Raw genomic sequence first — 20,921 nt, forward strand, 5'->3', positions numbered from 1 at the left:
CCCTTCCTTCCCCCTCACCTAACGAGTGCATACCTGAGCACCCCTCCGCTCTCACCATCGAAGTCCAGGACCTCATCGTGTCTGTAACACGCAAGCCAGGAGCAGCTGCTCTCCTGCCTCCACATGCTCTCCTTCCAACCTATTCTCCACGCTGCTACCGAAGACTCCAGGACACAGATACAATCATTTCATCCTCCTTCTTCACATCCTTCTAACTAGCTCCCCACAGCTCTCCAGATAAATCTGAACCTCTTTATCCAACCTTCTAAGACCCTTTATTATCCAACTTTGGCTGACCTCTCCAACCTCAGATTTTGCCTTTTACTTTTACATTAAATTACATAAAAATCTGCTAAATTACATGGAGTCTCTCAAAAGCGATGCTAGCTGTTAACTACTACTGTTTGTAGCAGCAGCAGCAGTAGCATAACAGTACGGACCTTACCACTCTACACTATAATCTCTGGTTTATTTATTAGTCTCCTTCAATGGGCTGTAAATTGGATAACAAATCTTTAGTCTCATTCATTTTTGTATTCTCAGGACCTAGTACAAAACAACGCATGGTAGATACTCAATAAATGTTTGCTGAATAACTGAATGGCTGCCTGACTGACTCAAGAAATGAATGAATGAATACATACATACATACATACACACACACACATACCTAAAATCAACAGATAAATGAATGAAGGAATCCCAACACTTCAAAGGGAAAACTTGCATTTCTTTCCCACCCAAAACACAGACACAGGAAAAGTGTAATTGAGAGAAGGCATTATTTCCATTTTCATCACATCCTATTACCTCATTCCTACAAGCTGCCCTACCAAAACATTCCAAGAAGGCTTACTAGTTAAAAGTAAAGGAGTCATGATGTTCCCAAATCTTCTCTTGCACTCTTGTTAAAAGACGTACAACTTAACTTTAGTAACACCAATAGAAGAACAATCCATATTGATTATGGAAATGGAAGTTATGAGCATCAAGACAGAATGAAGAAAATAGCAAAAGGTCAATTTAAAGAGTTCCCAAATGAGATTAAAAACAGGAAAAAATGTGCAAAACAGTCTTTTCTCATCTTTAGTTTTTCCCATCAGTTTCCTTTCTCCCTCTACTTTTACTTCTGTTCTTTAGCTTACAGATTAAACTAATAAAAACATGTTTTAATTCCTCCTAAGTGACATTTATGGCAATATAAGATGGTAAATATCAAATGGATTATTTTCAGTCAAATAAACCTGCAAAAGAGATTTTGCAAACACTTTAATTATGGAAGATTTGGCATGTAGAACACAACAGCAAACCTTGTTTTGAAGAAAAGAGAAAGAGCTTCAAGCTAAAATTGGTTCCAACCTGAATAGATAAGCTTTTTAAGGAAATCTGCCCGGTGTCCTACAGTTGTCACTTCATTGGTTGGAGGATTAATCTTGAGCTGTTTCCCAATGAAATTTCGGCAGGTTATCTTATAAAAGAAAAGAGAAAACAAACATCATTTAGATATTTATAGCCAAAAATTTGGCTTACTTGAAATGTTCATCTTATTTTTCATTTGAAAAAAAAAAGAGAGAGAGAGAGAGATAAAAAGATGCTACAAATAAAAGCTCCAGAGTAGCATTCAATCATGAGAACTTCTGGAAAAAAAAAAAAAGTGGCTACATAATTTTTCATATTTCTTTTGTATAGCACAGCTGGAAAAGCACTAGGCAAATTACGTACAGCAATTAGAATATGATTTTTCTGATATTCTATAAATTCACTAGTCTGAATATATCTTCCATCAGGTAAGTTGAAGCATATTTAAAATAGAGGCTGCTTTTTCCAACAGCAGATCCCCACCCCTCTCCCCCCAACTCATAATTAACACAATTTAAACTTCCCTGGTGAAGTTTTTCAGAACTAACGTCCTCTGTAGGATTTTTTAAAAAATATTTTTAACAGATACTTGAGTCTTAAAATTGTAAACTATCTGAAAACATAACATTTTTAGACATAAGGTAATTCTGTTGAAAGTCCAAGGTCCTCTTCTCTCCATTTCTCCACTCCCACCACCACCCGCCTTGAACGAACCTATTGCTCAAAATACAACCATCCTTGAACCCCAGTCTGATGTAGATGCTGTGTCTTTATTGTCCCTTGTAGGTACTTCTACAATGAGATGTAAAGACAGTCTAAGAAAATGCAAGTTCCTTCCTCCAGCCTAGTAAGGCCCTACTTGACCTAGTTCTTCCCACTTCTCCAGCTTCACTTAAAAAATCTTTATTGAACACCTATTACATGCCAGGCACTGCTCCAAGCTCACAGATGATATAGCAGAGAACAAAATAAGCAAAAATCCCTATTCTTGTGGAACTTATTCTAACGGAAATAGAGAGACAATAAAAATATAGAGTACGTTATACAGTACACTAAGGAATTATAAACACTATAGAGAAAATAGAGCAAACAGACACATAAGTTTAAATAAGGTGATGAGGAAAGTCCTCACAGAGAATGTGATATTCAGCAAAGAATGGAAAAGATGTGAGAAAAATCAATCTGGATATTTGGGGAGGTGGACCATTCCAAGTATGGGGACAGCAAATGCAAAGACCATGTCGGGTGGGGTCTTCTTAAAGAACAGAAGAACAGAGCAGCTGAAACCTACAGGGGAGTAAGAGAGACAAGTTACTGGCCATCACAGGGGGATAAGTTACTAGGGCATCAAGGCTGTGATAAGGATGTTTACTTTAACTCTGAATCAGATGGGAAGCCACTGCAGGGTTTAAAGTGGACGAATGCCACAGTCTGACAGGTTTTTAAAAGGTTGTTCTATCTGTCATTGAGAACAGACTACAGGCTGGAGACGGGGGTTCAGGGAGGTTAGAAGCAAGGAAACTAATCAGGAGGTTATTGCATTAATCCAAGCAAACACAACAGTAGCTTGGATCAGAGCAGGAGTGGTGGAGATAGTGAGAAGTGGTCAGATTCTGAATATATTTTGAAGGGAGAGATTTGGTAACCAATTTGAAGTGGGGTGTAAAAGCAAGAGAGGAGTCAGGGATGGTCTCCAAGATGTCTGGCCTGAGCAGCTAGGAGGATGGGGTTTTCAACAATTGAAGTGGGCAAGACTTGGCAGAACAGGTCTGTTTGAGATGTACCAAATTTGAGAAGAGTCTTAAACATCTGAGAGATGATGCTGATAAGGCAGTGTGATGGGTTTTTGATGAGTCAGTTTAGATAGGCTAAACTATGAGGATGATGGGAAGGGAAGCATCCATTGTGTAGTATACACACACCTATTCCCAATTATTCAGTCAAACACTAATCTAGATGCTGCTGTGAGGGGACTTTGCAGATACTAATTAAAGTCCCTAATAAACTGACTTTAAGCTATGGAGATTATCGTAGGTGGGCCTGACCTAATTAGGGGAGTCCTTGACATGCTGGAGGTCTTCAGACTCTAAACTCCATACAGCATCCAGGTCTACAGCTGCTCTCGCCTCACTGGATCCTCCTTCACTGACTGCCTATGGATACAGGCCACACCTGCAGGGTTCCTTCCTGTTCATGATCCCAACTGCCTATCCAATGGACACTGGGCTTGCTTAGTGAGCCCTGATGATCATACAAGCCGACTCCTTTTAATAAATCTTTAGATAGGTAGATAGATAGATAGACAGACAGACAGACGGACAAACAAACAGACATCGTAACTAGTTTTGCTTCTCTAATTGAACTCTGACTGATAGAGGCAGTCAGATATGTCAACACAGAATCCAGGAGAAAGGTCTAGCCTGGAGATGTAACTTGGAGCCACAGATTGAATTAACTCTCCAAGGGGGAGTGTGTGGACAGAGAAGACAGGAGGACCAAGAACAGAGTGCTGGGCGATATGAACATTGAGACACTGAGGAGAAGAAGAGGCAACAAAGAAGACTCAGAAGGAGCAGCCCCTCTTTCCCCCTCTCCCTCCTCTGTTACACTGTAGCATCCTAGCCTTCCTCCTGTCCTGTCTCAGGGCCTTGCCCTTGTTCTTCCCTTGGGCTGGAATTCTCTTTCCCCCTGTATCGCTGGCCCCTTCCCACCAAATGTTACCATCTCCCAGATCACCTTTGCTTAGCTTTCCACCTCGCACCCCAGCCTGTCTCTAAACCACTGACCTATTTTATTTTCCTCAGAGAATTTATGATGATCATAAACCTTTTTATCTGCTTACATGTTTATTAAGTGGCCCTACCTCCACCCCCTCTGAAATTAAACTCCATAAAGCAAGAACTCAGACTGTATTCTCTCTACATAGAATATGCAGGAGGCCAGAATATGCCAAGGCCATAAGGAACCTTTATGAGAAGGAGAAAATGGAGTCCTCACTGAGTGCCTGCAGCCCCTACACGGACTGGGGAGTGGGGCAGGGACTGGATTCAGTACCCCCGACACATGCCAGACACCCTTGGGCAGAACAAACACTGCACAACTGAATGCAATGGCTCTAATCTTAGGTAGTCAATACACATTTATTAAGTTAATAAATGAGAGAATCTACTTATCTCTTTCCTCCCCCTAACTTAAAGCTGCACCATGATGTTTGTGGGCCTCAGGCACTTTTGCCTTCATTGACCCACTGCTCCATCATAAAATATTAAAAATTATATTTCATGACTGCATTGGTATAAACATAAATATATGAATTGTAAAAATGGAAACACTGTCTTTGACCTATTAAGTTTTTTTTTATTCTTTTTTAAAAGAAATTAAAACATTTAGTGGCCCCTTAAAAAGTACTATGGCTCTAGACACTGTTTCCACTGTGCATAACAGGTAAATCAGCCCTGACATGAATGTAAGCTCCTTGTGTACGAGGACTTAATTTCTGTTTTCCCTGCACCTGAAAAATACTGTCACATAGCGACTCTCAATAATGTTGGCTGATTTGAATGAGAAATGCCTAAGTGAAAATAGGAACATTTATCTGATTCCTAAGTCTTGCTATTTATATGTGTACCAATAAGAAATCACAACTGCATGAATAACAGAGCCAAACTTACCTTCTGTTCATATTCAGCCTCATATCTTACGCAAGGCTGTTGAGTAATATCTGGGCCCTTGCACTTGGTTATTCGTAGAAGCAGCTGGCGCTGTGCATACACCAGGAGTGGCGTCACTTGCTCTGTATATCTCTCACTAGACAAAGGTAAAAATACATTAAAAACAAATGTCAGTAATGAGATACTCTTCTCAGTGAAGTCTGTCCCTGTTGGCTACCCTTACAGCGGTACTTACTGCGAAACTGCATTGAACTGAATGGCAAGTGATACAAGTGTCTCCCATTTTTCTACTTGATATACAAGTTCCAGAGACTTTAATACAAAGTCATGGATCCATTTCAAATCAACCACATTGACATCATCCAAAGGATGCTCAAAAGTAAGGCTGGAACCACCATTATCATTTTTAATATTTCCATAGCAACTTGGAACACTGAACTCTCCTTCTTCTTCAATAGTCTGCAAGTAGCACATGAAAAAAAATTGTGTAATTTCAGATTTTACTACGTTTTTTTCTGAACACTGAATGTACAGCTAAAAATATAACGTGGAAAAGAGCTGAACAGAAAATAAATTCGATATTTTTATTATGCAAATCAAAGCTCGATGATGCATTCCAACAGCGCTTCTGTGGTGACAGAAACGTGCTGCATCTGTGCTGCTCCACTCAGAAGCCACTGAGCACATGCGGATGCTGAGCTGCTGAAGTATGACTAGGGCAACTGGATTTTTAATTTTACTTACTTTTAATTATTTAAGCCTAAATGTAAACAGCCACATATGGCTAGTCATTGCTACACTTCCTGGTACATAGGCACCATTTAAGTAAGGATATTAAGCCAATAAATAAGGTAAAGTTTTGAGGAAAAACAGGTTATAGTATATACAAATAATTAAATTTTTCTAATACATTGGTTACACTGAGTTTGTAGAATAATATGTCCAACTCCCCGATGCAAAATGTCAAACTAATGGAGAAGAAAATCTTCTAGAAAACCCTCTTTTTGGCAAAGTTAAAGTTGCTATGTAACTATTGCGTTCATTTCCCGTTAAGTCCCTGCTGCATTTGTGTATACCCCTAGAAATTTCTGAGGCAAAGCAAAGCCCCTTAGATCCACCTACTGGCCAGACTATAGCCCACTAAACAATTAGTACCTCAAGTACCTCTAGCCCCACCTAACTCGGTGTTACCATTAAAGGTAACCCATGCCTAGGAGAGAGTAGGTAGCAACAAGAAGTAGTAAAGACCAGGAGTGCCTCCACTTGCCTCAACAAAAGTAGAGGATAAACATTCCCTTCCATGAGATTCATGGTCCTTGAATTTGGAAGAGACCTTGAAAGTCATCTGGCTGTGAAATGCCACATGCATACCTCAAATCAGGCTGTGAAGGTGTGAATAATAGGTGTGACCTACATGACCTGTGTGAATTTGCCTCCTTAGCAGAGTGCCTGGCACATGGGACATGCTCAATAAAGGACAGGTTTCATTTTATTGATGTTATGAGCTCCATCCTTGCCATCCAATAATCAAAAGTCAAAGAACTCAAGATGACACCAGTCCCACTTATCTAAGTCCTCACGCCGTGTGCATGAAAAGCAGTAGCCAGTTATGATGACAGGGGATAGATCCAGTTACTGCCAAATCTGTTAACATTTCTCCATTTCTAAACCGTCCATAAAGAAAACGATACATGAGGTCATACCATCCTCACAGTAGTCCAGCAGAGCAACCACACTATCTAGATTCATATTTGCACCAATAAAAAAACTGGCAGTTCTTTAAATTAGCAAGGACGTGCTTGATTTATTCTGCCACCTCTGTCATTAAAGGTTTTACTCTTTCTGGTCTCTGTTCTTCAAGTCTGCCTCTGATTGATTTCATCTAATCTTTGATTTACTTCTTACAGCCTTCCTTTGTGAAACTGGTTTTCTGCAAGCAATGGTTCACGATGATATCAACATCAGTGATTACTGTGCTTCCAGTACTTTCATCTTGGGTACGGAAAGCACTGGACAGCAGAGTACATGTCCATCAATGTTATCCTCTGTCCTACTGACCATCTTCCCTTCCACCTCGAGGCACAGCCCGCTCTCGACCTCCAGGATATTATAATTGTCGGGGAACATCTCATGATGGCTGATGAGGTCCAGGTAAATAACCATGATGGCAGCTGGAGAGAGACGACAGCTGCCCTGGCTTAGCAGGTGCCCAGAGCTCAGCGTGAGCATGGCGCAACCAGAGGAGGAGGAGGAGGAGCAGGTAGAAAAAGCGATACCCAATTTTGTAAATACTTTTTCTGTATCTATTTCAATGGCCATATGATTTTTCTCCTTTATCCTATTAATATGGTGAATTACATTCATTGATTTTCACACGTTACCTGACATTTCTGGGATAAACCCACTTGATCATCATTTGTATATATTATATACATAATTTGCATATTTTATATATTGCTGGGATTGATTTGCTAATATTTCATTAAGGAGTTTTGCATCTATGTTCATGAGTAATATTGATTCATGCTTTTCTTTTTGATATCTCTGTCAGGGTTAAGCTGGCCTCACTTCTAAAAAAATTGGTATAGCATTTATTATTTCTTGTATGTTTGCTAGAATTCTGCAGGGAAATATTCTGGGTCTAGAGTTTTCTTTATGTCAAGGTTTCTGACTATGAATTCAATTTCTTTAATGCATTTAGGGTAATTCATTTTTTCTATCGCTTGTGTCAGATTTAAGCTGTGCTTTCTAATAGACATGTCCATTTCATCTAAGTTACCAAATTCATTAGTAAAATTTGGTCATGACATTCCCTTATTTTTCTTCTAATATATATATACATGAACTGTAGCTATATCCCTCTTTCATTATGACTATTAGTAATTTGTGCTTTTCTCACTCTTGTTCTTCATCAGTATTCCTAAGATTCTGCCATTTTTAATATTTTCAAAAGATTAATTTATTGACCTTATTAATTTTCTGGGTTGTTTTGTATCTAATTTATTTCTGCTCTTACCATTTCCTTCATTTCTTATTATTTCTATTATTCTCTTTATTTACTTTGGGTTTAATATATTCTTCTTTTTCTAGCTCCTATGGATGAACACTTAAATGACTGATTTATACCTTTCTTCCTATTTACTAAAGTTCCTGTTACGCATTGGCTTATTTGCATCCCACAAATTTTGGTATGTTATCATCAGTTGAAATACTTTTTAAATTTCCCTTGTGTTTTCTTCTTTGACCCATGGTGTTTATTTAGAACTGTGTTGTTTAATTTCTGGATATTTGGATATTTTTCTTTCTACATTGTTTTAATCTGTTTATAATGTAGCAGTTGGAAAACATATTCTTTAAGATTTCAGCCTTTTAAATTTTATTGTGACTTATTTTTTGACCCTGCATGTGATCCAGCTTGGTGAACATACCATGTGCCTTGTGCTCTGTTTCCAACCAAACCCAATTTGCACTGCACATCAATTCTGACACTAATTTCCCCAGAGTTGGGGTCACACTCCACAGTTTAAGGGCTCAGTGCTCACTGGAAGTGCCAGCCACAAGTCCCAGGGTCACTCACACTTCTGACTGACTAGCTATAAATTCAGGTTCAATAATTTCCTAGAATGACTCAGAACTCACTGATACAGTTTTCTTATAAAGGATACAACTCAGGAACAGCCAAAAGGAAGAGCTGCATAGAGCTAGGTCTGGAAGGGTCCGAGACGAGGAGCTTCTGTGTCCTCTATGGAGTCAAGGCCTGATACCTACCTGACACAACAACATGTCCACCAAGCAGGAAGCTCTTCAAGCTCTGGGTGTCCAGAGTGTACTCTGAATCTCTGTTATTTGGTGCGTACACTTTTATGATTAGTATGTCTTCCCAATTAATTGTGCTTCTCATTATGAAATGTCCCTCTTTATCTCTCAGAATACTTCTTGATTTGAAAACATTTTTATCTAACATTAATATAGCCTTGCCAGCTTTTTTATGCTTACTATTTCTTTCACTGTTTTATTTTCAATCTATTTGTTTCTTTGTATCCAGAAGTGCTTCTCTTATGGACAAGTACATGTCTTTCTTTTTTATCCAGTCAGACAATCTCTGCCTTTTAATTGGGTTATTTAATCCACTATTTAATATAGTTATTGATATGATTGGGTTGGATTATTTGCTATTTATTTTCTATTTGTCTCATGTGTTTCTGTTCCTCTTTTCCTGCCTTTTTTAGTTGACTATTATTTAGTTTTCCATTTTACTTTTAGCTTCCATTTGGCATTTTAGCTATATCTCTTTTTTGGTAGTTACTCTGGGGATTATTAAATGCATACTTAATTTATCACATTCCACTTAAGAGTTAATATTGTATCACTTTATATTTATATAAAGTTTAACAACTTATGACAGTTTAATTTTATTTGCCCTCCAAGTCTTTTGTGCTATTGTTGTCATATATTTTACATCTGAAAATGTTATAAACCCAATGACTCAAAGTTTTTATGTGTTTACTAATTTCCAATGTGTTTGGGTTACATGATGTTTGTATTTTTTCAATTTTATTTTCATGCTTTAAACCACAGTGTGCTAGATTTGAGATGGCTGCAAATTCTACAACATCTAAAGTACAAAACAGGGACAGATAAAGTAGTGAAATAAATGTCAACCAACAAGCTACATGACCTGTATTAGGGTCTGTTTCTTTCTCTGTCAAAAAGATTGCTGTGGGGATTATATGTATTTAGGTTAGTTTATGAAGAAGCTGGAGTTTAGTAAATGTTACTTTCTGTTCCATTTAAGAAACTGAATTTTCAGGCAGATATTTGTAATTAACATCAATGTATGTTATATACTGTGAACCAAATAACAATGAGAAACACATGAAATACAGACAAACCATAAGACAACTCAAGCAAAATATTAATTTCTACTTATCCCAAGCTGCATGGTACAAAAAATTCATTAACTGACTTACAATAAGAAGAATTACCCAAATACTCTTACCTTAATAGAACTGACATTTTGTAGTTCTATTAACATGTCAATAAGTAATTCTGCTCCCAAATAGAATGGTAACACAGAGGTACAGAGGAAACCGTCCTGGCTAATAGGAAATGTTTTATACAGAGCCGCTGTTTGTTTATAAAGTATCTGTAGCTCCTGAGTAAAGTTCCAAAGGGCCCGACAGCAGTTCTGAAGCAGAGTCCAATAGCCGCCACGATGAGCAAGAACCTAAGACAAAAACATTCAAAAGACGCCAAAGTCCCCAAAGTTACAGAGCCCTGAACAATTTCATCTTTCTGCAGATATTCTATGTCAATAATAAAAGTAACACCATTTGTTATATGCTACTTACATGTGCTAGACACTATGGTAAGACATTTACTTGCATTATTTCAGTTCATTCTAATGACAACTCCTATGAGGTAAGTATGCACTAGTGTTCTACTGAATTCACAGACGAGGAAATGGAGGCATGCGGCTAACCTGCCCAAGGTTATGAATCTACTGAGTGAGGAGCTAGGATCTGCACACCAGCAGCCTGACCCTGACACACCCGTTGTTCTAGGTGCGGGGAATGTTGTGGTGCCCAAGCGAAGCTGGGCCTGCCCTCGTGCTGCTTCAACTTATTAGGAGAGACCGACCCTCGATACGCAGACAAAAATACAATTTCAGGGAGTAATACATGTTATAAAGGCAAATAAAGCAGAAATGACTCAGAACCTGACAAGGGTGAGAGGACAGGTCCTTTTACACATGGTGGTCAGGAGAGAAGTCCTCTCTGCGGAGGTGACATATGAGCAGAGCCCTGAATGTTGAGTGGAAGAAGTCATGTGACAGTGGGGGCAGGGCGTTGGGAGGCGGAGAGTATTGGGGGCTGAGGGAACAGCAGGTGCAAAGGATGGAGGGTGAACCTGAGGGCTGAGGAGGGAGCAGGCTTAGTGTTTTCTGGACCGTAGAGGGGAGAGTGGACTGCACCAGAGCAAGAGGAGCTGAGTTCTGAGAGGTGAGCAGGACCCAGACCTTCCAGGGCCCTGAAGCTGGTAGAAAGGAGGACAGGATGCCATGGTCATGGTCAAGGGAGATGATGTGGGTTTACTTTACATTTTTAAAAGTCACTGTCTCTACTCCATCAAGAATATTGGAAGAGAAAAACAAATATTGTATGCTAACTCATATATACGGAATCTAAAAAAAAAAAAATGGTACTGATGAACCCAGTGACAAGACAAGAATAAGGATGCAGATGCAGAGAATGGACTGGAGGGCACGAGGTTGGGGGGATGGGGCGAAGGGGAAGCTGGGACGAAGTGAGAGAGTAGCATAAACATATATACACTATCAACTGTAAAAATAGAAAGCCAGTGGGAAGTTGCTGTATAACAAACGGAGATCAACTCGATGATGGATAATGCTTTAGAGGGCTGGGATAGGGAGGGTGGGGGGGAGTTGAGGGAGGGAGGGAATATGGGGATATGTGTATAAATACAGCTGATTGACTTTGGCGTACCTCAAAAACTGGTACAAGAGTGTAAAGCAATTATATTCCAATAAAAAAAAGAAATTAATAAGACAGCAAAAATAAAAAATAAAATAAGAATATTGGAACTTAAGTATTCCTTTCTTGTCTAGAAAGGATAGATTTCTTCTCATCTCTTGAAAATTTGAAGTACATCCCCTCCTTGCTATGAGAAAAAGGAAACGAATTTCTTTGTAGCTAGTGATTCCAATTCTGAGTTTAATAATCTATCATATACTATTTAAGAAGAGAAGAAAGGAAAGCATTTGAGAGAAGACACAAGCAGCCTGTAGAAGCAGGAGGTCAGGGGGAAGGGGCAGGGCTTTCCTGTGGCCTAGAAAGATCTTCCCCTGTGCTGGGGGGGTGAAAGCAGTCTATGGTGCCCAGGAGGGAGCAACAACCCAAAGAAGAACCACTGGTGTCACCAGAGAAGCCTATGTCCCAAGTGTGGCTAGAACGCAGCAGAGGGGTGTCTGAATATTCATGGAGACTTTGTAGGCAAGGACAAAGGCCACCTCAGCTCTGGGTGGATGGATGACTAATGACTAAAGGGGCTCACACGTCTACCTCACAACCTGCCCAAGTATGAGACCTCAGTCCCATGGCAGGCAAACCTTACAGATGACAGACATAAAATCCAGCAAATTCAGCCTCACAGGTACAATTAAAATTACAGATAATAGGTAAATAAATATATCATACATGCCCAAAGTCACAGGCTAAGGTTTATGTCCATTACATTAACAAATATGAAGGACCACCTTACCATTGCTCTCCTGCAATATAAAAAGATTTTCATAAAATGATCCAAGAGACCCACATTTGCTGATCGATCCTTTTCTTTACCACTAAGACTTGACTGAGAGTCTGATTCATAAACTGTTTGTGTCTTGGAAACATTTTCATCACTCATTTCGGAATTAAGAAATGCCGAAAATTCTTCCGCATCTACAGTATAAAAATAAAGTATAACATTATAGAAAAGAGAGTTAAGTTCCAGAAAACACAACAGGTGGCCAGCATTAAATGAATAATTCAGATAACAAGTGCTACATAAATTTGGAGAAAGGACAGGATTATCATGGATGTGATGAACCAGGGAAAGTTTACAGAGAAGGAGGCGCTTAGATTAGTTCTTAAAGGGTGATCATGATTTAGCTACATGGGAAGAGTATGGAGAACATTTCAGGCAAAGGTAACGGCCAATAGAATGATGCAGAGGCAGGAGTGTCATGTTTTGCAGGGGAAGAATGACAGGATCCTACTCTTCCTTAATTTCACCCCAAACAGGCTATTCCCTGGACACGTACACCAGAAGGTGAGGAGCATCCCCGAGAGTTAGGCAGTGCAGCAACCCTGATTACTCACTCTTCCGTTGCTGTGCTATAAAAACACAGAGGATTTCCCCTGCCACAACATTCTCTTATTAGAATTCTGCATTAAATAGTAAGTCTCAATAGCAGAATAGTCTTTGAATACTCAATTTCATGGGAGGTCTTAGGGAGCTCGTTAAAGGAAAAACTCAAGAAGCTATATATATTGTAATCTAAATACAAAACTTGGGCTCTTTCTATGTCTAGGGAATTTACTTTTAAATACTTTAATAGTCATAGTATGACATGCAGGTACCAGTTAAACTATAACCTAGAAGAAATTAAAAAGCATGTCAAGTACCTCAAATACCATGAAACTTCTGGGGCAGTTAACCAGCATATGAAACATCCTGTTCAGCAATAAGCCACATAGCATTTAAAATGCCATTTTAAAAAATCTAAATAAGAGGGTCTGTAATAGCATAAAGATATTAGAAATAAATTTTTACTTGTGAAATGAGTGGTATTCAAGATAGGTGATTGTTTAGAAACAGCATCATCAGTGCAACACCCAAACAGAGAGCCCTGTTCACCTATATCTCTCCACCTCCTGGAGCCCCCTGTCACCTGCAGAGACAATACTGGCTGGTCCTGCCATTAGGATGTTACTGCAGTCACCTTGGAGTAAGCTTTCATGGAAGGTGCTAACCGGAGATCCTAAGACAAGAGTGGACCGTCCTGAGTACACAATCGGAACTACGAGACAGCTATATGATGTTTTCATGCCTGCTTGTATCAGTATGTCTGGTGGAATTTGTTCTGAAACTTACTTCCACTAAAACATAATACCTGATAGCAAGTCTTCACTTACCTTGACCACGGGAGGCTACCAATATTTTTAAAAGAACATTATATTTGCTGAATGGTCAAACTGGTTTAGGGGAGAATCCAACATAAATATTTCCAAATATATATGATACCATAAAAATGTAGACTTTTTTTAAAAAACAGAGCAAATAAGAATCTGCTCCAACTCAACTAAATTCCTAAGTCATTGGAAAATGGTGTGTGTAGCTCTGTGTCTGCAGGGGGTGTGCGTCAGGATCTGTGTGTGTGTGTGTGTGTGTGCTGCATTTGCGAACAAAAAAAATCTGAAGACAATTTGATAGTATATAACATATTTATTTTACCTGATGGTAAGTGAGCCTTTCTTTTTTTAGCTGTAAGAAGGAAATCAAGCATCACTTTATAGTTTTCTAGAGTCAGTTTTCCTGTTGGTAATACTGTTCCTGAATTATACAGTGAGAACATATTAGGATCACATGATCGGAAACTGCAAAGGGAAAAAAAAAACTCATTTAAAGAACAATATGAGCAAAGTTGAATTAAATCTGTCAAATACTAAATAAATAAATAAATGCTTTAATAAAATTGAATTTAGCACCAAGTTACCCTGATACAAATTTGGTCACTGTCTAATTTTTGTGCTGCCAAATAATCATGCACGAATGGTCACGTGTGACTGGAAGGTTGGAGGAGAAGAGGTCTCAGTGTCCAGAGGCCAGTAAGGAGGCCCGACTGATCGCAACTGTTTTCCCTTTCATAGACTCAAGAATGGGTCACCTTGCCCAAAGCCTTCCCTGTTAGTCAAGCAATCTAACTGCTTCTAAAATGCTAACCTGGTCTAGTCCATAGAGACCAGAATTTTATTTTGACCAAAATTCTGGAGAAACAGAAACAGGGATCGAATTCATTGTGGATTTCAACCTGCATATTTTATCACTGGATTGCTGAAATAAATACCCTCTTAACTCACATCCCTGTTACCAGCCTTTCTTTCCTTCCTCCAATCCATTCGATATGTTGCTGTCAGAGAAACTGTTTATAATAGCCCTGCTTTAAAAACAAAAACACCTTAATAACCCCCACTGCATATAAATTAAAGTTTAGGTTTAATAGCAGTTAAGACCCTCCATGGTCTGGTACCAACCTACTTTCTAATCATTTCTCACCACTCCCTTTCATATGCCCTAGATTCTGGTCAGACCACTGGGGGTTCCCCTCCTGTGCTTCCTACCTGGGCCCTGACTCATTCTTCCATCTGTCTGGAATGCCTCTTTCCCTACCTGCACATTTCTAAATCTTGTCTGTCCATCAGGCCAAGTGGCTTCTCCCCATGAAACCTTCCCTGTTAGTCTCAGTCAGGAGAAAGCCTCCATCCAAGGAACAAAGGCTTTATGTGCACTCCACTTTTTACCATTATTTACAATTATTCATGAACATTTGTGAGCCACCCTACCAGACTCCAATTTGTACATCCTGCTCATCTTTGAACGCACATCACACCTTACTACCTTGTATAGGTGCCCAACAAGGTTTTTTTTGTTTTTTGGGGTTTTTTTGGTCTGGTTTGGTCTGGGTTTTTTTGGCCATGCTGTGCGGCTTGCAGGATTTTAGTTCCCTGACCAGGGATCGAACCTGGGCCCACAGCAGTGAAAGCATGGAGTCCTAACCACTGGACTTCCAGGGAATTCCCTTGATGAGTGTTTGTTTGTTTGTTTGTTTTAATGAAAGACTCTGGTTACACAGAGTCACCCTGGTTACATCATTTTTCATATTATATATTTATCTTCTATTTTTATCTCCCATAAACAACACTTCAGTTAAAGATAATAAGAGCTGGAAAATGTCTTTTGAATTAATGATAGAAAGTTTACACTGTATGAGAAAATACAACCTGTGTTTAGAGGCTTAAAATATACCTCTAAATGAAACAGAGATTTGCCTAATGCCTACTAATACCTATGGTTACTATACAATTAACATTAAACTTCTCTTGGAAAATTCACTTTCCCCTTTCACTGAAAGCTATATCAACTAACATATTCAAAATATACGTAAATTAGTACTTCATAAATGCTTATATGCAGCATTTATTTGGGAAAGATTCTGAGATAAGAAATTTTAAAATATACCAAAGGTCAGTAAAGACCGAAGCACTCTGTAAATCTCTTTAAGTTATTATCAGCATATATCAGCCCTGAATATACAAATACAATAAATGTTCTTAAAACTAAAAAAGTATTATTCATTGACAACATACTATACCTGAACATTACTGGCGAAGAACCAAATTTTATCTTTGTACGTTCCCCTAGCTTTGTTAAAAGCAGGTTGAAGTGTGCGCCTGCCAGATAAAGGTTCATCTGAGATTTCCAGGGCAACTCCTCAAGAAATATTTGATGACATCTCTTCTTTTTAACATAACTTAATATTAAAGGATTCAAGTTATCCAACAGGAATCGATGTGCTACTTTTCGAACATCGTCTCTCTTATTTCTGCAGAGGGAGAAGGGAGTTTTGTAATTACATAAACTTTCAGACATTTAATAAAGAAGAATGATTCCAATTTGTACAAAATACATCAAGAAGTCACTTGACTGCCCTTACACAAATGTTTCTGGCTTATTTGTCATTTTCTTAGTGCTAAAAATGTGAACCAGGACAGTGAAGAAGGCACGAGGATAAACACTAGGGAGAAAGACACTATGAATTGCCTTCAATTCTCTCTGATATCTGTGTCCTAGGTTCAAACCAGAGCTTTTCTTTTCTGTCACCAACAGGCCACTGAGATTAGACAACTAAGTTATAACATAATGTTCACATTTATCAACTAACTTCAATATTAAACAAGGAAATCATTTCTCTGTTCTGCTCCTTAGGGAAAAAACAATGGAGCCAATTTTTTTTCGAACATTAGCTAGACTACAGAGGAAATAAAACATCAGTCAACTATACATGAAATAACTTCATACATCCATATCCAATGTACTCTGGGAAAAATTAATATACCCACTACTATATATAAAATAGATAACTAATAATAACCTGCATATAGCACAGGGAACTCTACTCAATATTCTGTAATGGCCTACATGGGAAAAGAATCCTAAAAAGAAAAAAAAAAAGAGTGGACATATGTATATGTATATCTGATTCACTTTGCTGTACACCTGAGACTAACACACATTATAAACCAACTATACTCCAACTTAAAAAAATAATATCTCAAAATTTAGCTAATAGTTCAGATTTTAAGTATAACGTGTATTCAATTTGTTTCAAATTTTTGCTATCAAAATCTCAAACTCTGGCCCACCTAATTTTATAGTTACAGTTGTTTATATGACATGACTTTATTTCTTCAAAATACTTTTTTTTTTTTAACTGTTGACAATGTTGCTGCCTCACTGGCATTCTACCCAATTTATACTGGAGAAGGGGGGGAAAAATCTCAGTTGGTAAGTTAAAGTATCTTGCTCACTTTAATAGACAACATATCTGAATCTGAATCAACACAACATACACACATACCCCCATACAGCAGACAAGGAAGGAAAGAGGGATGGATGGATGGAAGGAAGGAAGGTAGACACTGATGCACCAGAAGAAAAGATATTCTGAAGAACAGAGGAAAGAAACTACTTTTTTTTCCCCCGCCTTGAAATAAATTTTTTTATGAAGAGTTCTATATCCTCCAATCTGTTCTATATGGTAAACTATCCTTTTTTTTCTCTCTCTTCAGATCTTTACTGGAGTATAACTGTTTTACAATGTTGTGCCAGTTTCTGCTGTACAACAAAGTGAATCAGCTGTATTTATATATATATCCCCATATCTCCTCCCTCTTGAGCCTCCCTCCCATCCTCCCTATCCCACTCCTCCAGGTCATCATCAAGCTAGCACAGGGAGAAACTACTTTTTGACATGTAGTGTTGACATTATCATTCAGTGCTAAATATTTTGTATCTTGTTGATGACTTCCTTTTAATCCAAGGTTTTTTGAGCTTTTTGTTGTTGTTTGGTTGTCTTAGTAATGTTTTTTGGTTTCCAAACAAATGGAAATGTTTTAAATAACCCTATCTTTAAAAATATAATTTCCAAAATAAAAATCAATCTTGTTCCTCTGTGAGGATGTCAAGTCACCTCAAAAGACCAAGGAGAGTGACAGGACTAGCTGCATCCTGCTGGCCACAGAGGGTGAGATCGTGCAGGCAAACAGTTCTTACTCTGGCATTAGGATCATTTTGAGTTGGAGGTAAATCAGAATCAACCGATGCAGAAAGATGCCTTCTTGGAGGTTCCCTTATCCGATGGAAAATAGAAACTTCTGAAAAATGAAGAATGCCATAAATCTCCTCTCCTGGGAAAGTTTATGGCCATGAAGAAGGAAAATCAGCGCCAAGATGGATTTGCCCAAACAAGTCTTACTCCATTAGTTTCTCTCATATTTTTACCACAGTTCGCTGCCCTTGAAAGCCTAAACCCCTTTTCCTTGTTTTGTCACTTTACTATGAATTCATCGTTCTTTTGTTCAGATGCCATATATGCCCAAGTCCTAACCACCCCGTTGAGTTACTCATCACTGAGTTCTCCTGTGTGTATACACCTGTCAATAAACTCCTGTTTGTTTTTCTCTTGTTAATCTGCCTTTTGTCAGTCTAATACTACAGAGTCCCAGCCAGAGAACTTTTTCCTTGCCTAAAATCTCGATGAAGCTGTTAAAAAAAAAAAAAAGAAGCTGGGAAGTAATAAGTATAAAAGCAAAAATTAAGGGAAAGGAAAATAAACACAATAAAGGGGACTGACAAAGACAAAATTTGGCTCTTTGAAAAAATGGGGGAAAAAATAGGCAAACCTCTGGCAAGATAAATCACAAAAATATGAGAGAAGAGAAAAATGAATGAAGTTAGGAATACAGCACAGGGTGTAACTGTAGATATAGCAGAGGATATTCAAAGGATAACATGAGAATATAATAATGTTTTATGAATAAATTTGATATTTTTGATAAAATGAATAATTTCCTAGAAAAACAGAACTCATCAAAAAGAACTAAAAAAAAAAATCACAGACTCAGAGTGGCTATTAATCTCAAAGAATTTGAATCAGTAGGTAAAAAATGAATGTATGTATGCAGACACAGTATGTTATAATAATATATATTTGATCTTTGTCCTATGTTCCAGGTATAGAGCTCCTAAAACAGAGTTTCCTGAGTGATGAGAGTCTCTTGTTATTCATGATAAGCCCCTTTGGAACACACCTGAGTCTAGTAAGGTGCTAGACTCAGGTGCTAGTAAGGTGACTCAGGGTTCGGTCCCTAGAGAACCTCGGGATAGGGGCTGGTCACCAGGAAAATCAAACACATGATTAGTAAGTGGAACTCTCAGCCCCAACCCCCAGTCTCTGGGGAAAGTAACTACAGATTGGGTTTTTTAAGAAATCTATGAACAAAAAGATTCAGAGAGCTTCCAGGTTGGTGAACACATCCATATGCTGGGAGAGTGATGTATCACAACTTCATAGGGACAGAGGTTCCTGTGCTCAGGACCCTTCCAGACACTGGCCTATGAACCGCTGCATTTGGCTGTTCACTTGCATCCCTTATAAAGCAGTAAACATAAGTAAAATGTTTTCCTGAGTTCTGTGAGCCATTCTAGCAAACTACTGAACCTGAATGGGGGGAGGAGGAGTTATGGCAACCGCCCTAGTTTGTAGTAGGCGGCACAGAAATGTAGGTAGACTGACCTTCCCATTTGTGGTCAGCACCTGAAGTGGCGCCAGTCTTGTGGGGCAGGGTCCTTCAACTTATGGGATCTGATGCTGAATCCAGGTAGACAGTATCAGAATTGAATTGAATTTTGTGCTATAGCTCTATAAGATGTTACCATTAGGAGAAACTAGGTGAAGGGTACCATGGGGTCTCTCTGCTGGAGTCAAAGAATTGGAAAAGTGGTTGGTTTTCTATCCTCAGATGTAAAATATCTTTTTTGGCAGTTTCCAGTCTTTTCTTTAAATCAATGGTTGTTCAGCAGTTAGTTGTGTGCTCATGAGAGGAGGTGAGCCCAAGGTCCTTCTACTCTATCTTGTCCCAACTCCCTGAGAAGTCGTTGGTTTTGGAAGACACCATATTGTTGGTGTTAAGGTTAAGAGAAAAAGACACTGCACACGGTTTAACATTTACATATTAATGTAATTCACTACACAATCAGATTAAAGGATAAAAAAAACTCAGTGAAGAAGAAATATTCAACAAAACAACAAAATTCAGAAAAAAACTTTCAGAAAACAGGAAACAGACAATTTCCTAAATTTGATAAGAGTACCCTCCCAAATCCCACATAAATATGCCCAGATGATTTTTTACAAAGGTGCAAAAGCAAATCACTGGAAGGAGGACGGTCTTTCCAACAAATGGTACTGGAGCAATTGGACATCTGTAAGTAAAAATACAAACCTCAATCCCTTATACAAAAAATTAGTTCAAAGTGGATCACAAGTAAATATAAAACATAAAACTATAAAACTTGGGGGGAAAAAACATAGGACCAAGGGGTAGGCAGTATTCTTAGACTCGACACCAAAAGCACAACCCATTAAAGGAAAAATTGATAAGTCAAACATCACCAAAATTAAAAACTTTTGCTCTGTGAAAGACCTGTGAAGAGGATGAAAAGGCAAACTACACACTGGAAAAAGGTATCTGGAAACCATATATCCAACAAGGTCCTTAACCTATATCTTTTCTATATAAAGATCTCTCAAAATTCAACAGGAAAAATAAAAAACAAACAATCCAATTAGAAAATGAGTAAAAGACATAAGCAGACATTTCACTAAGAGGATATATAAATGGCAAATAAGCACATGTAATCAGGTTCAATATCATGAGCCTTTACAGAAATGCAAATTAAAGCCACGAGATATCACTAACATCTATTTTAATGACTAAAATAAAAAATAGTAATACCACTACATGCTAGCCAGCATGAGGAGAAACTAGATCATTTGAACACTGCTGTGGGGATGTGAAAAGTACAGCCACTCTGGAAAAGAGTATGGGATTTTTCACACAGTTAAACATACAGTTACCATACAATCTAGCAATTGGGCCCTTGGCCATTTATTCCAGAGAAATGGAGATTTATGTTCACACAAAACCTGTACATGAATGTTCACAGCAGCGCTATTCCTAACAGTCAAAACAATCCAGATGGCCT

At 38.4% G+C, this 20,921-nt stretch overlaps 1 protein-coding gene and 1 pseudogene across 2 annotated transcripts in view; both read right to left on the minus strand.

Annotated features, from left to right (window-relative positions):
- The window catches only part of CFAP54 (cilia and flagella associated protein 54), a 277,803-nt gene that overhangs the window by 149,531 nt on the left and 107,351 nt on the right, over positions 1-20,921 (minus strand). For both annotated transcript variants that reach the window (XM_057741715.1, XM_057741714.1), the window contains exons 33-39: positions 15,967-16,197; positions 14,049-14,191; positions 12,312-12,493; positions 10,030-10,257; positions 5,266-5,489; positions 5,031-5,166; positions 1,360-1,468 (exon numbers count right to left, since the gene is read on the minus strand). In XM_057741715.1, coding sequence (XP_057597698.1) covers positions 1,360-1,468; positions 5,031-5,166; positions 5,266-5,489; positions 10,030-10,257; positions 12,312-12,493; positions 14,049-14,191; positions 15,967-16,197 — 1,253 coding nt within the window. The remainder of the gene's footprint in view (positions 1-1,359; positions 1,469-5,030; positions 5,167-5,265; positions 5,490-10,029; positions 10,258-12,311; positions 12,494-14,048; positions 14,192-15,966; positions 16,198-20,921) is intronic.
- Positions 6,678-7,275, minus strand: LOC130856823 (translationally-controlled tumor protein-like; annotated as a pseudogene).

This window comes from Hippopotamus amphibius, chromosome 7, assembly GCF_030028045.1.
Source record: "Hippopotamus amphibius kiboko isolate mHipAmp2 chromosome 7, mHipAmp2.hap2, whole genome shotgun sequence".
In the NCBI taxonomy this organism is placed as follows: domain Eukaryota; kingdom Metazoa; phylum Chordata; class Mammalia; order Artiodactyla; family Hippopotamidae; genus Hippopotamus; species Hippopotamus amphibius.